The sequence below is a fragment of the Schistocerca nitens genome, chromosome 11 (assembly GCF_023898315.1).
Source record: "Schistocerca nitens isolate TAMUIC-IGC-003100 chromosome 11, iqSchNite1.1, whole genome shotgun sequence".
Classification (NCBI taxonomy): Eukaryota; Metazoa; Arthropoda; class Insecta; order Orthoptera; family Acrididae; genus Schistocerca; species Schistocerca nitens.
The window spans coordinates 196,424,623-196,439,391 of NC_064624.1; the positions used below are offsets into that span (position 1 = coordinate 196,424,623).

The 14,769-nt window shown below is 46.1% G+C and overlaps 1 protein-coding gene across 1 annotated transcript in view; it reads right to left on the reverse strand.

Moving 5' to 3' along the window:
* The window catches only part of LOC126213192 (sodium/potassium/calcium exchanger 3), a 227,703-nt gene that overhangs the window by 93,043 nt on the left and 119,891 nt on the right, over positions 1 to 14,769 (reverse strand). Inside the window, exon 2 of the mRNA XM_049940817.1 lies at positions 3,642 to 3,830. Coding sequence (XP_049796774.1) covers positions 3,642 to 3,830 — 189 coding nt within the window. The remainder of the gene's footprint in view (positions 1 to 3,641; positions 3,831 to 14,769) is intronic.

The following is a 14,769-nucleotide window of genomic DNA, read 5'->3' on the forward strand; positions in this document are numbered from 1 at the left end:
CGGTAGTACCTGTTCCCGAAAGAACAGTTACCGTGGATGACCATGCAGCTTTGCTGGAAATGAAATGATAATTAAATGGACACCCTAGCTGCAAACAGGCGTTGATGTACTTCGTTGGGGACATGTTGACTATCCTCTGTGCCCGCGGAGGCTCAGATGGATAGAGCGCCTGCCATGTAAGCAGGAGGTCCCGGGTTCGAGTCCCGGTCGGGGCACACATTTTCAACATGTCCCCAACGAAGTACATCAACGCCTGTTCGCAGCTAGGGTGTCCATTTAATTATCATTTCACGTAGAGAAAAATCTGTGCACGTTGGGTGCCTAGATTATTGACAAGAGAAATTAAAACGATGAGGAAGAATGTGTGCGAGGGTCGCACGAAGACCTTTACTGAAGAGTGGAAACAGTGTTTCGACGGCGTCATTACCTAGGATGAAATATGGTTGTTTTCGTGCGAATGTGAGAGCAAAACCCAATCCGTGGAGTGGCGTCATCCGGTTTCCCCTAGGAAGAAGCAACCAAGACTTTCACGAACGGCCGAAAGGCGATGGCCTGCTTCTTCTGGGATCACTGTGGTGTCATTTTCACTGACTTTTTGGAAACTGGCTCCGCAATTAACTGGGACCGTAACCAGAATGACATTTTCACTCTGCAGCGGAGTGTGCGCTGATAGGAAACCTCCTGGCAGATTAAAACTGTGTGCCGGACCGAGACACGAACTCGGGAGCTTTGCCTTTCCAGGGCAAGTGCTCAACCATCGCAGGAGCGCTTCTGTACAGTTTGGAAGGTAGGAGACGAGGTACTGGCAGACGTAAGGCTGTGAGTGTGGGGTGTGAGTGGTGCATGGGTAGCTCAGTTGGTAGAACACTTGCTCGCAGAAGGCAAAGGTCCCAAGTTCGAGTCTCGGTCCGGCACACGGTTTTAATGGGACCGTAACTGTTTGTCACTGGACAAGCCACGACTTGCCATCAAGACCCACAGACCACAGCTTCAGGGTCAGCTCATCAGACTACACCGTGACAATGTGAAACGCCATACGGCCCTTATGACGGAGCAGAAAATCAAGAAAATGGATTGGAAAATTGTTCCTCGTCCTCCCTACACAGTCTGGCCTTTGCTCTGTCTGATTTTTACCTCTTTGACTGCCTGAAGGCCCAACTGCGCGGTAAAACGTCTGAAAGTGAGAAAGACCTTATTTCCTGTGTCAAGTGATGGTGTCAAAAACCAATCCCCAGAATTTTACCAACGTGCATGTACATCGTGGAACGAGCGTTGGCCCAGATGCGTCACACCTGATGGAGGCTAGATCGAACAGTTACAATTAAATCAATACAATGAAATGAATACCCTTAGCTGCATCCAGGCGTTGATATACATCAACGGGGACAGTTGAAAGTGTGTGCCCCAACTGGGACTCGAAGCTGGGAACTCCTGCTTAAATGGCAGACACTCTATCCATCTCAGCCATAGAGGACACATAAGGTGGCGCGACTGCAGGGACTAATCTCCGGCACACCTCCTGTGAGACCCACATTTCCAGCTTACTGTCCCACAATGTATTCGTAGTGCCCCTGCCCATTGCACAGATTACTCGCGGCGTTACCGATTCCCGTTAGAGTTCAGCCAATGTGTGTGCATCCGCACACGAGATGGTCAAATGGCCGGTGAGCCTTAACTATACATATGAAGATGGTGTCTGTTCTCTCGGACATGTCCAAGAGAACAGACACCATCTTGATATATCGGGTGATCAAAAAGTCAGTAGAAATTTGAAAACTTAATAAACCACAGAATAAATTAGACAGAGAGGTAAAAATTGACACACATGCTTGGAATGACATGGGGTTTTATTAGAACCACCCCATATTTCTAGACGTGTGAAAGATCTGTTGCGCGCATCATTTGGTGACGATCGTGTGCTCAGCCGCCACTTTCGTCATGCTTGGCCTCCCAGGTCCCCAGACCTCAGTCCGTGCGATTATTGGCTTTGGGGTTACCTGAAGTTGCGAGTGTACCGTGATCGACCGACATCTCTAGGGATGCTGAAAGACAACATCCGACGCCAATGCCTCACCGTAATTCCGGACATGCTTTACAGTGCAGTTCACAACATTATTCCTTGACTACAGCTATTGTCGAGGAATGATGGTGGACATATTGATCATTTCCTATAAAGAACATCATCTTTGCTTTGTCTTACTTTGTTATGCTAGTTATTGCTTTTCTGGTTAGATGAAGAACTATCTGTTACACATTTTTTAAAATTTGTATTTTTTTGGTTCTTCTAAAACACCATATCACTCCAAGCATGTGTGTCAATTTGTACCTCTCTATCTACATTATTCCATAATTTGTTCAGTTTTCAAATTTATACTGACTTTTTTGTCACCCTCTATACATTGAGTAGGCTCAATGTATAGCTAAATGTTCCAAATATGTTCACAAAAAATTTCATTTTCCTCCAACAAAGAATAAAAAAAGTTACAGACGACTGTGCAAAAGTTTTGTAGTTTGCGATGTGACACACACAGTGTGAGACCTGCTTCAAATCTGCGACTAAGTTTGACAAACGTGATCTGTAAAGCTGTGTACTTGTTTGACAAATATCGAATTTGATGAAAAGTCTGAATGTACAAGCGACAGGTGTGGGTCTGCAATGTCATATACACAGTGTGAAACCTGCTTCAGCTATGTGGCTAAGTTTGACAAACATGGTTTGTAAATCTGTGTACTTGTTTGACAAACCGCGAATTGGACGAAATGTCTGAATGTGCAAGCGACAGGTGTGAGTTTGCGATGTGATACACACAGGGTGAGACCTGCTTCAGATCTGCGACTAAGTTTGACAAATGTGGTTTGTAAATCTGTGTACTTGTTTGACAAACATCGAATTTGACGAAAAGTCTGAATGTGCAAGCGACAGGTGTGAGTTTGCTATGTGATACACACAGTGTGAGACCTGCTTCTGATCTGTGGCTAAGTTTGACAAATGTGGTCTGTAAATCTGTGTACCTGTGTGACAAACATCGAATTTGACGAAAAGTCTGAATGTGCAAGCGACAGGTGTGAGTTTGCGATGCGATATACACAGTGTGAGACCTGCTTCAGAACTGCGATTAAGTTTGACAATCGTGGTTTGTAAATCTGTGTACTTGTTTGAAAAACATCGAATTTGAGGAAAAGTCTGAATGTGCAAGTGACAGGTGTGAGTTGCGATGTGATATACACAGTGTAAGACCAGATTCAAAACTGCAATTAAGTTTCACAAACGTGGTCTGTAAATGTGTACTTGTTTGACAAACATCGAATCTGACGAAATGTCTGAATGCGCAAGCGACAGGTGTGAATTTGCGAAGTGATATATACACAGTGTGAGACCAACTTCAAAACTGCGATTAAGTTTGACAAACATTGTTTGTAAATCTGTGTACTTGTTTGACAAACAGCGAATTTGACGAAATGTCTGAATGTGCAAGCGACAGGTGTGAGTTTGCGATGTGATATACACAGTGTGAGACCAGCTTCAAAACTGCGATTAAATTTGACAAACGTGGTTTGTACATCTGTGTACTTGTTTGACAAACAGCGAATTTGACGAAAAGTTAGAACGCGCAAGCGAGACAGGTGCGGTGGACACTGACCTTGGCAGATGCGCTCGACGGCGGGCACGAAGTACCTGTCGCAGACGACGGCGAGCGCGACGAACAGGTAGAGCGAGGCGAGCACGTGCAGCACGACGGCGCCCTCCTGGCGCTGCTGCTCCGAGAAGAGGTCGCGCGGGAAGTCGTCGATGGCGGGCGGCGTGCAGTTGGGCAGCCCCTGCGCCGCGCCTGCAACGCAACACGACTTTTGTTGAAGGCGACCGTCAACAGCCGTCAAGTAACGTACACAGTGCATGTTTCACCAGCAGCTGCTCTCTTTATTAAAAATACAAATATCGACCACCTTCAGTTGCAGACCGTCTTCACGGATTCTGTCCAGAGATACACTATGCGATCAAAAGCATCCGGACATCTGGCTGAAAATGAATTACCCATTCGTGGCGCCCTCAATCGGTAATGCTACAATTCCAATATCGTGTTGGCCCACCCTTAGCCTTGATGACAGCTTCCACTCTCGCAGGCATACGCTCAATCAGATGCTCGAAGGTTTCATCTACATCTACAGCTATATGATTACTCTGCAATTCACATTTAAGTGCTTAGCAGATGGTTCATTGAACCATAATCATACTATCTCTCTACCATTCCACTCCCGAACAGCGCGCGGGAAAAACGAACACCTAAACCTTTCTGTTCGAGCTCTCATTTCTCTTATTTTATTTTGATGATCATTCCTACCTATGTAGGTTTGGCTCAACAAAATATTTTCGCATTCGGAAGAGAAAGTTGGTGACTGAAATTTCGTAAATAGATCTCGCCGCGACGAAAAACGTCTTTGCTTTAATGACTTCCATGCCAACTCGCGTATCCTATCTGCCACACTCTCTCCCCTATTACGTGATAATACAAAACGAGCTGCCCTTTTTTGCACCGTTTCGATGTCCTCCGTCAATCCCACTTGTTAAGGATCCCACACCGCGCAGCAATATTCCAACAGAGGATGAACGAGTGTAGTGTAAGCTGTCTCTTTAGTGGACTTGCATCTTCTAAGTGTCCTGCCAATGAAACGCAACCTTTGGCTCGCCTTCCCCACAATATTATCTATGTGGTCTTTCCAACTGAAGTTGTTCGTAATTTTAACACCCACGTACTTAGTTGAATTGACAGCCTTGAGAATTATGCTATTTATCGAGTAATCGAATTCCAACGGATTTCTTTTGGAACTCGTGTGGATCACCTCACATTTTTCGTTATTTAGCGGCAACTGCCACCTGCCACACCATACAGCAATCTTTTCTAAATCGATTTGCAACTGATACTGGTCTTCGGATGACCTTACTAGACGGTAAATTACAGCATCTTGGGGAATGGTAGCCTATTCTTCACAGAGTGGTACACTGAGGAGAGGTATCGATGTGGGTTGGTGAGGCCTGGCACGAAGTCGCCATTCCGAAACATCCCTAAGGTGTTCTATAGAATTCAGGTCAGGACTCTGTGCAGGTCCATTACAGGCTCAGACGGTTCAAATGGCTCTGAGCACTACGGGACTTAACTGCTGAGGTCATCAGTCCGCTAGAACTTAGAACTACTTAAACCTAACTAACCTAAGGACATCACACACATCCATGCCCGAGGCAGGATTCCAACCTCCGACAGTAGCAGCCGCGTGGTTCTGGACTGAAGCGCCTACTATCGCTCGAGCATAGCGGCCGGCTCCATTACAGGGAAGGACATCACACACATTCATGCCCGAGGCAGGATTGGAACCTCTGACGGTAGAGGTCGCAGGATTCTGAAGTGAAGCGCCTAGTACGGCTTGAACACAGCGGTCAGAACCGTTACTGGGATGTTATTGTCGTGTAAACCCTCCGCCACAGGCCGTGGATTATGAACCGGTCCTCAATTGTGTTGAAAGATGCAATCACCATCCCCGAATTGCTCTTCAACAGTGGGGAGCTAGAAGGTGCTTAAAACATCAATGTAGGCCTGCGCTGTCATAGTGCCATGCAAAACAAGTGGTGCAAGTCCCCTCCGTGAAAAACACGACCACACCATAACACCACTGCCTCCCAATTTTGCTGTTGGCACCACACACACTGGCAGATGACATCCACCGGGCATTCGCCAAAACCACACTCTGCCACATTGTCTACCAAGATTCGTCACTCCACACAACGTTTTTTCCATTGTTCAATCGTCCACTGCATATCCTCCTTACACCAAGCGAGGCGTCATTTCGCATTTACCGGCGTGGTGTGTGGTTAATGAGCAGCCACTCGACTATGAAATCCAAGTTTTCTCACCTGCCGCCTAGCTGTCATAGTACTTGCAGCAGATCCTGGTGCACTTTTGGAATTCCTGTGTGACGGTCTGGATAGGTGTCTGCCTATTACACATTACGACCCCCTTCAACTGGCAGTCAACAGACGAGGTCGGCGTGTTCTGTTTTGAGCTGTTGTAGGTGTCCTTTCACGTTTCCACTCGAGTAACAGATCGGAAACAGTGGACCTAGGGATGTTTGGGGGTGTGGAAATCTCGCGTCCAGACGTATGAAACAAGTGGCACCCAATCACCTGACGACATTCGAAGTCCGTGAGTTCTGCGGAGCGCCCCATTCTGCTCTCTCACGACGTCTAATGACTACTGAGGTCGCTGATACGAAGTACCTGGCAGTAGGTGGCAGCACAATGCACCTGATATGGAAAACGTATGTTTTTGGGGGTGTCCGGATACTTTCGAATACACAGTGTATGTGGCATGCATATTGTCATAGCGATCAAGTAACACAGCTCGAAAAGTGTTTACACGGGCCATGTTTTACAGCATTATCTGGCTGGCTGCAATGGTTTTGCCATCAACACTGCTGCGATATGGCTGCAATACTGACACTATTGCTGACAGAACAGACTGTTGCAGGCTGTTGCCAGATTACTGCTGAGGTGCTTCCCGTGTCATCCACTGCGAATGCAGGATACTTCATGTGGCTGGGCCATATCTCTCCCTCTTTCCCTGTGTACATAGAGGCATTCGATTTGTTCGATGTTTGCAGGAATGAAGAAGTGATTGAACGCATAACCATGTATTCTATATCTGTGATGTGTACATCTATGACCAGAATTGTGGAACACAAAATAATGTACACTGCTGGCCACCGTAAATGCAACACCAAGAAAGACAAGAGGTAGCACAACAAAATTTATTTTGTAGATAACATGTTGACCAAGTATCCAATGATTACGTTTACAGACGTCTGTGACATGTGGTTCCTGCCAGAATCAGTAGCCAGAGTAGCCGCCATTGTTGGAGATCACCGCTGCCACACGTCTCGGCATTGAGTCAAAGAGACGCTGGATGTGTTCCTGGGGTACAGCAGCCCAAGCAGCTTCCACACGTTGCCAAAGATCATCTGGTGTGGCAGCTGGGGATGCAATCTGGGTCACTCGTCGAGCAACCATGGACCACACGTTTTCTATTGGCGAAAGATCCGGAGAGCGAGCCGGCCAGGGAAGCAATTCAATCTGGTTATTGACGAAGAACCTTTGGACAATGCGTGCCACGTGTGGTCGCGCATTATCCTGTTGAAATATGGCTGTGGCCGAGCCCTGAAGGTAAGGAAGGACAACTGGCTCCAGCACCTCGGATATGTAGCGCCGGCTATTTAAAGTACCGGCAATGCGTAGTAGAGGCGTGCGAGAGTAATATCCGATACCGCCCCATACCATAATACCCGGTGCAAGACCAGTGTGGCGGTGCATAATGCAGCTGTCCAGCTGTCTCCACACTCGAATCCGACCATCGTGGTGCTGCAGACAGAAGCGTGCCTCGTCAGTAAAGACAACGTCATTCCATTCTGCCGTCCACATCCGTCTGTCATCACACCATTGGCGACGGAGACGTCTGTGGTTCTGCGTCAATGGTAGACGAAGCAATGGACGTCTTGCGGACAGACCACTCTGCTGTAAACGGCGTCGAATGGTACGCGCAGATACTGGACGATGCGTTACAGACGCAATGTGCTGTGCTACGGTTCGGGATGTCACTGAGCGATCCGTCACTGCCGTGCGCACAATTTGCCTATCAGCACGTGCAGTGGTGCACCGAGGTGAATGCGATCGACCACGTCGGTCCGTCGTACCCTCCTGCATCCAACGGTCACATATCCGCATTACAGTTGTTTGGTTTCGTCCAACACGACTAGCGATTTCTCTGTATGATAATCCACAATCTCGGTAAGCCACTATCCTTCCTCTGTCGAACTCGGATACTTGATCAAAAGATGTTCGCTGTTGTCTACGAGGCATAACTGATCGTCTTGTGAAACAACCACGAGGTAAACACACGTGCCGAACGTACACTCGTCGAAATCGCCAAGCCTTAAATGGCGCTATGAGGTGGCGCCACAGGCGCGCGTGATGTGCGTCTGCGCTGAAATTCTAATCAGTTGCATATCTCATCGCTGCAAAGTCATGGTGCAAATTTCACTTGATTCGGATGCTTCCTTCAGGGTGTTGCATTTACGGTGGCCAGCAGTGTATATAATGGACGGTCAACAAGTTTCTGTTTGATGTCGGTTCTGCAGCGTGTATGCAGTGTAGTGCGACTTCGATACGGGTATATGAGCACCGACATGTTGGCCAGCGTTTAGTGGTGCACTCACATCTTTCTGACGTGTGCGCAGTAAATGTGGAAATGCCATACCAAATGCATCCACACGTACTTTTCTTGGTTGTCACAGGACAAACAACAGCGGGCATCCGTTGGAGAATGTAGAATGTGTAATGGGGCAGTATGTGTGTCGAAAATCGCCCATGTGGAATGGTGCGCCAAGTTGCGTGTTGTTCGCGATTACGCCGGCCGCGGTGGTCCAGGTTCTAGGCGATTCAGTCCAGAACCGCGCTGCTGCTATGGTCGCAGGTTCGAATCCTGCCTCGGGCATGGATGTGAGTGATGTCCTTAGGTTACTTAGGTTTAAGTAGTTCTAAGTTCTAGGGGACTGATGACCTCAGATGTTAAGTGCTCAGAGCCATTTGAACCATTTGGTCACTAATCGACATAAGGTGCTGGCCGATCTAGGTCACCCTCACCCATTACGCTCAAGTGCGAGGTGCTCAAGCAACTGCCCTATACTCCTGATCGCTCCCCATGCTATTATCATGCCTTCAGTTCCTTAAAAAAGTCCTTGAAGGGTCGACAATTCCTGGCGGACAAGGATGTGCATCAGCCAGTTATGCACTTCTCCACACAGCAGAACACAGAGTTTTACCAAACGTGCAACGGTGGCATCATTCGCTGATGGGCATCTCGATTCTAGACTATACGGCTCTCAAACAGAACTTTTTGATCGCTCCTTACACAAAGACCTGAATGTGAAAAAGGACATCCTTGCTGGTACCGTCATAGTAGAAGATCTGCAGTGTAAACGGGTCAGCCTCCTCTAACACTACCTTTTTTATACAGAAATAGCCGATACCATGAATACTATTGATTCTTGTATAGGTGAGCATTATATCAGCTGTCTAACTGAGTGAACATCATATGATATTGTATGTTTCAGGCTAAAATGTATAAAAAGAAATTATTCATTGCAATCTGTAAGTACAGTTAAAATTATTCTTCTTTTAAAAATGATTGAAATTACCAAATTTCTGGTACATTTAAAATTCATATTATTAACTGTACAATCTAATGCTAATCATTAAGCTTACTTCTGGACTCATTTATAAAATATGATATAAATTAATAAAGATCCTTTTTTTGTGAAGAAATTTTCTAAACTATTTTGCTCTGTAAACTCTTTGGAATTTTGTTATTACCACAGAAAGTTGAGAGTAGTTGGCATGCCTCTTATGGAATCAGACATGTATTTGATTGTGTCACTAACTACGTAATTTTTGGTGTGACAGAAGTTAAGACCGTAAAGTCGGCGTGATTTAGAAGAATGGGATGGAATAAAAAGATATTCATTGCAACAGGCAAATCTTCATCAGTTATTTCGGTTTCAGGAACCCTCAACATTATATAAAAATTACAGCGTCAAGAATGTACCACTAGACACAACAAGAATTAGAGGTAACAACAACGAGATAATGAAGATAAGTAAAAAGTTTTTCTTTTGCATATTTTACACCTCTCGAAGCTTTGTAAACTTTTTGCAGAGACATACAACTTTAATGGTCGTGTGTGGGAGCTTAAAATTACAAGTGGTGATTCATAATTTTATTCTATACAAGTTCTTATGACTTATTTTATGTTTCATCACGTGTGTTTTCAGGACCAGAAATGTACCAGCTCTGGCCATAGACGTAACACATTTCTGAAATTAGCAGTCCTGCCACTGTTTGACAAACAAGAAAATATTAACATAACCATTTTAGTGCTACTTCAAAATACTTTAAAGGGACATTGTAGGTGAAATATTGTTTGAAATGTGACATTTTTCTACTCCATAATGTACTTTGGACTTTCCTGGACATTTTCGTATATAATACATTGAAATCAGACAATTGTGAGTTCTTCAAATAATATTTTGAATGTTGACTTGTGACTCAAATTAAGCAGCTACACATATACTGCCACAATTGAGCAGTCATACACTCCTGGAAATGGAAAAAAGAACACATTGACACCGGTGTGTCAGACCCACCATACTTGCTCCGGACACTGCGAGAGGGCTGTACAAGCAATGATCACACGCACGGCACAGCGGACACACCAGGAACCGCGGTGTTGGCCGTCGAATGGCGCTAGCTGCGCAGCATTTGTGCACCGCCGCCGTCAGTGTCAGCCAGTTTGCCGTGGCATACGGAGCTCCATCGCAGTCTTTAACACTGGTAGCATGCCGCGACAGCGTGGACGTGAACCGTATGTGCAGTTGACGGACTTTGAGCGAGGGCGTATAGTGGGCATGCGGGAGGCCGGGTGGACGTACCGCCGAATTGCTCAACACGTGGGGCGTGAGGTCTCCACAGTACATCGATCTTGTCGCCAGTGGTCGGCGGAAGGTGCACGTGCCCGTCGACCTGGGACCGGACCGCAGCGACGCACGGATGCACGCCAAGACCGTAGGATCCCACGCAGTGCCGTAGGGGACCGCACCGCCACTTCCCAGCAAATTAGGGACACTGTTGCTCCTGGGGTATCGGCGAGGACCATTCGCAACCGTCTCCATGAAGCTGGGCTACGGTCCCGCACACCGTTAGGCCGTCTTCCGCTCACGCCCAAACATCGTGCAGCCCGCCTCCAGTGGTGTCGCGACAGGCGTGAATGGAGGGACGAATGGAGACGTGTCGTCTTCAGCGATGAGAGTCGCTTCTGCCTTGGTGCCAATGATGGTCGTATGCGTGTTTGGCGCCGTGCAGGTGAGCGCCACAATCAGGACTGCATACGACCGAGGCACACAGGGCCAACACCCGGCATCACGGTGTGGGGAGCGATCTCCTACACTGGCCGTACACCACTGGTGATCGTCGAGGGGACACTGAATAGTGCACGGTACATCCAAACCGTCATCGAACCCATCGTTCTACCATTCCTAGACCGGCAAGGGAACTTGGTGTTCCAACAGGACAATGCACGTCCGCATGTATCCCGTGCCACCCAACGTGCTCTAGAAGGTGTAAGTCAACTACCCTGGCCAGCAAGATCTCCGGATCTGTCCCCCATTGAGCATGTTTGGGACTGGATGAAGCGTCGTCTCACGCGGTCTGCACGTCCAGCACGAACGCTGGTCCAACTGAGGCGCCAGGTGGAAATGGCATGGCAAGCCGTTCCACAGGACTACATCCAGCATCTCTACGATCGTCTCCATGGGAGAATAGCAGCCTGCATTGCTGCGAAAGGTGGATATACACTGTACTAGTGCCGACATTGTGCATGCTCTGTTGCCTGTGTCTATGTGCCTGTGGTTCTGTCAGTGTGATCATGTGATGTATCTGACCCCAGGAATGTGTCAATAAAGTTTCCCCTTCCTGGGACAATGAATTCACGGTGTTCTTATTTCAATTTCCAGGAGTGTATCTTGGGAACTACACAGTCTACAAGGCTGTGGCTCTGAGCACTATGGGACTTAACATCTATGGTCATCAGTCCCCTAGAACTTAGAACTAGTTAAACCTAACTAACCTAAGGACTGCACACAACACCCAGTCATCACGAGGCAGAGAAAATCCCTGACCCCGCCGGGAACCGAACCCGGGAACCCGGGCGTGGGAAGCGAGAACGCTACCGCACGACCACGAGCTGCGGACTACAAGGCTGTGGATTGCTTTGTTTTGTGCCTACAGCTACGTCTCAGAAGTTGGAATTACGAATAAACAAATCAGTCCTTTGTTTCTGATAGACGCTTTTGTTGAAAGTAGTGTCATTATCGGCTATTTTTATAGTAAGCCAACTTATACTACATTTTACACGTAAATAAAAATGACTAAGCGTAAAAGTAACTGCAAGAAACGCAAGTTTATGGGTAATAGATACGTGAGACTTTCTTTCATCGAATATCAACCGATGCAAAGCCATGTCATGCTTTGTATCCACTCGAACAAACACTTGGTGTAAATATAGGCAAGCTGAATTTTCTGGTACCCTGCATGGATTTACTCAAGACCAAGAATGTGAATGTATCCTTCAATAATGCTGTGTGGTGTTGTGCGCCTAAAAATGTATTTGTTGGCCTTATGACTCTAAAGTTAGCAGTGTCTGATGCTGTAATAACTTTTAATGGTGGGAACTATAAAAGACTTAAGGTTCTGGAGACGTTAGGAGTAAGATTTGGACAGAACACAGCTAAAGCACTGCGGGAAATGGATGAGCTTCGTGTACGTGAAGCAGAGTTAGCTGCTCAGCAAATAACAAAAGAAGCAACAAAGAAGAGGAGGCGGCAAGGACTGGGCTGTTGTGACACTTAGGAAGACACAGACTGTGGGCCGGGGCAATTCTAGAGCATAAAAGACGCATAAATGTAGATCTGTATAAGAATTTGTAATAAAAAAAGTTTTAAACCTCAATATCTGTGAACAATTTTTTTTTTAATTGGTTACTCCACGGATAACTTGATGCCAGTGTCTGAGTTTAATTTGTACAGCACTGCAGATGATCACTATGTGATCGATAGTCGATTGTGCTATCAATGAAACATCAACATTACAGCCAATGCTGACCTATCTTTTAATTTTACATTTTTTTGCAATAAATGACCCGTTTTCTAAAAAAGTACTGATGGTACAGACATGAAATTTTCACAGTATGCCAAGTGTGAGATTCAACATATATGGAACTAGAATAATTAAATATAGAATAATAAAATAATAATTAAATACAAAATAATTAAAATATCATGAGGTGTTTTGTTTTTATGTTCATTTATTTACAAAATTCTGTCAAAAAACTGAGTGTTTGAAAAAAAAGAGAGAACATTCCCCACAATATAATTTTAGTAATAATTCTAGTTCAGTGTATCTAGAAAGGCATTCAATAATTATGGTAAATTGTAAGTTGGTGTCTTAAAAAGTTTCCAAGGTAATGGGTCACAAAAGTCGATAATTTAACATCGGTGGCATAGGACACACGAAGTCCCCGTAACAAATCCCTTCAGTCTTTCCACCAAAGCGATGCAAATGCCTGTTACCAATAAGTACATTTGCCTGGAAACGATCAACGCTTTCATACTCTGCGTGCCATGTGAGTAATATTAATTTGTCTTCAGTGTTGGGAGCAATTCCCAAAATGCCTCTGAGCACAATGGGACTTAACATCTGAGGTCATCAGTCCCCTAGACTTACAACTACTTAAACCTAACCTAACCTAAGGACATCACACACATCCATGCCCGAGCCTGGATTCGAACCTGCGACCGTAGCAGCAGCGCGGTTTCGGACTGAAGCGCCTAGAACCGCTCGGCCACAGAGGCCAGCGGAAGCAATTCCATGTCCATAATATCACAAGCACAACATGTTACTGCCATGTTCATAATATAATGGACGCAAAAGTCCTCGCTAATATGTTGCATATTGCTTACAACACTAAAGACAGATTAGTATTATGGGTATGATGGTCAAAGTGTGAAAGAGATGCGTCAAATGCCTGTCTGAATCAGCAGTGGACAAAAACCGAAGGGCTGATTTATAGTTTGCTGTCTGTCTCACCAATTCTCGAACTAATTACTCTTAACCAATATACACTGCTGAGCCGAAACATTGACCACATCCACCGTGACGTCGAAAGCCGCCTGGTGGCGTTGCAGCCACGTGACGCGGTAACAAAAGTATTTAAGCGGAGCAGGCACGGACGGTGGAGCGGCCTGTCGAACATATGGCCTGCAAATGGGGAAATCCATAAGCGACTCTGACAAAGGGCAGATTATTATTATGCACAGCCTGTGAACGAGTATATGGAAAATGGAGAAGCTGGTCGAATGTTCACGTGCTACTGCTACATCTACATCTACATTTATACTCCGCAAGCCACCCATCAGTGTGTGGCGGAGGGCACTTTACGTGCCACTGTCATTACCTCCCTTTCCTGTTCCACTCGCGTATGGTTCGCGGGAAGAACGACTGCCGGAAAGCTTCCGTGCGCGCTCGAATCTCTCTAATTTTACATTCGTGATCTCCTCGGGAGGTATAAGTAGGCGGAAGCAATATATCCGATACCTCATCCAGAAACGCACCCTCTCGAAACCTGGACAGCAAGCTACACCGCGATGCAGAGCGCCTCTTTTGCAGAGTCTGCCACTTGAGTCTGCTAAACATCTCCATAACGCTATCACGGTTACCAAATAACCCCGTGACGAAACGCGCCGCTCTTCTTTGGATCTTCTCTATCTCCTCCGTCAACCCGATCTGGTACGGATCCCACACTGATGAGTGATACTCGAGTATAGGTCGAACGAGTGTTTTGTAAGCCACCTCCTTTGTTGATGGACTACATTTTCTAAGGACTCTCGCAATGAATCTCAACCTGGCACCCGCCTTACCAACTATTAATTTTATATGATCACTCCTCTTCAAATCGTTCCGCACGCATACTCCCAGATATTTTACACAAGTAACTGCTACCAGTGTTTGTCCAGCTATCATATAATCGTACAATAAAGGATCCTTCTTTCTATATATTCGCAATGCATTACATTTGTCTATGTTAAGGGTCAGTTGCCACTCCCTGCACCAAGTGC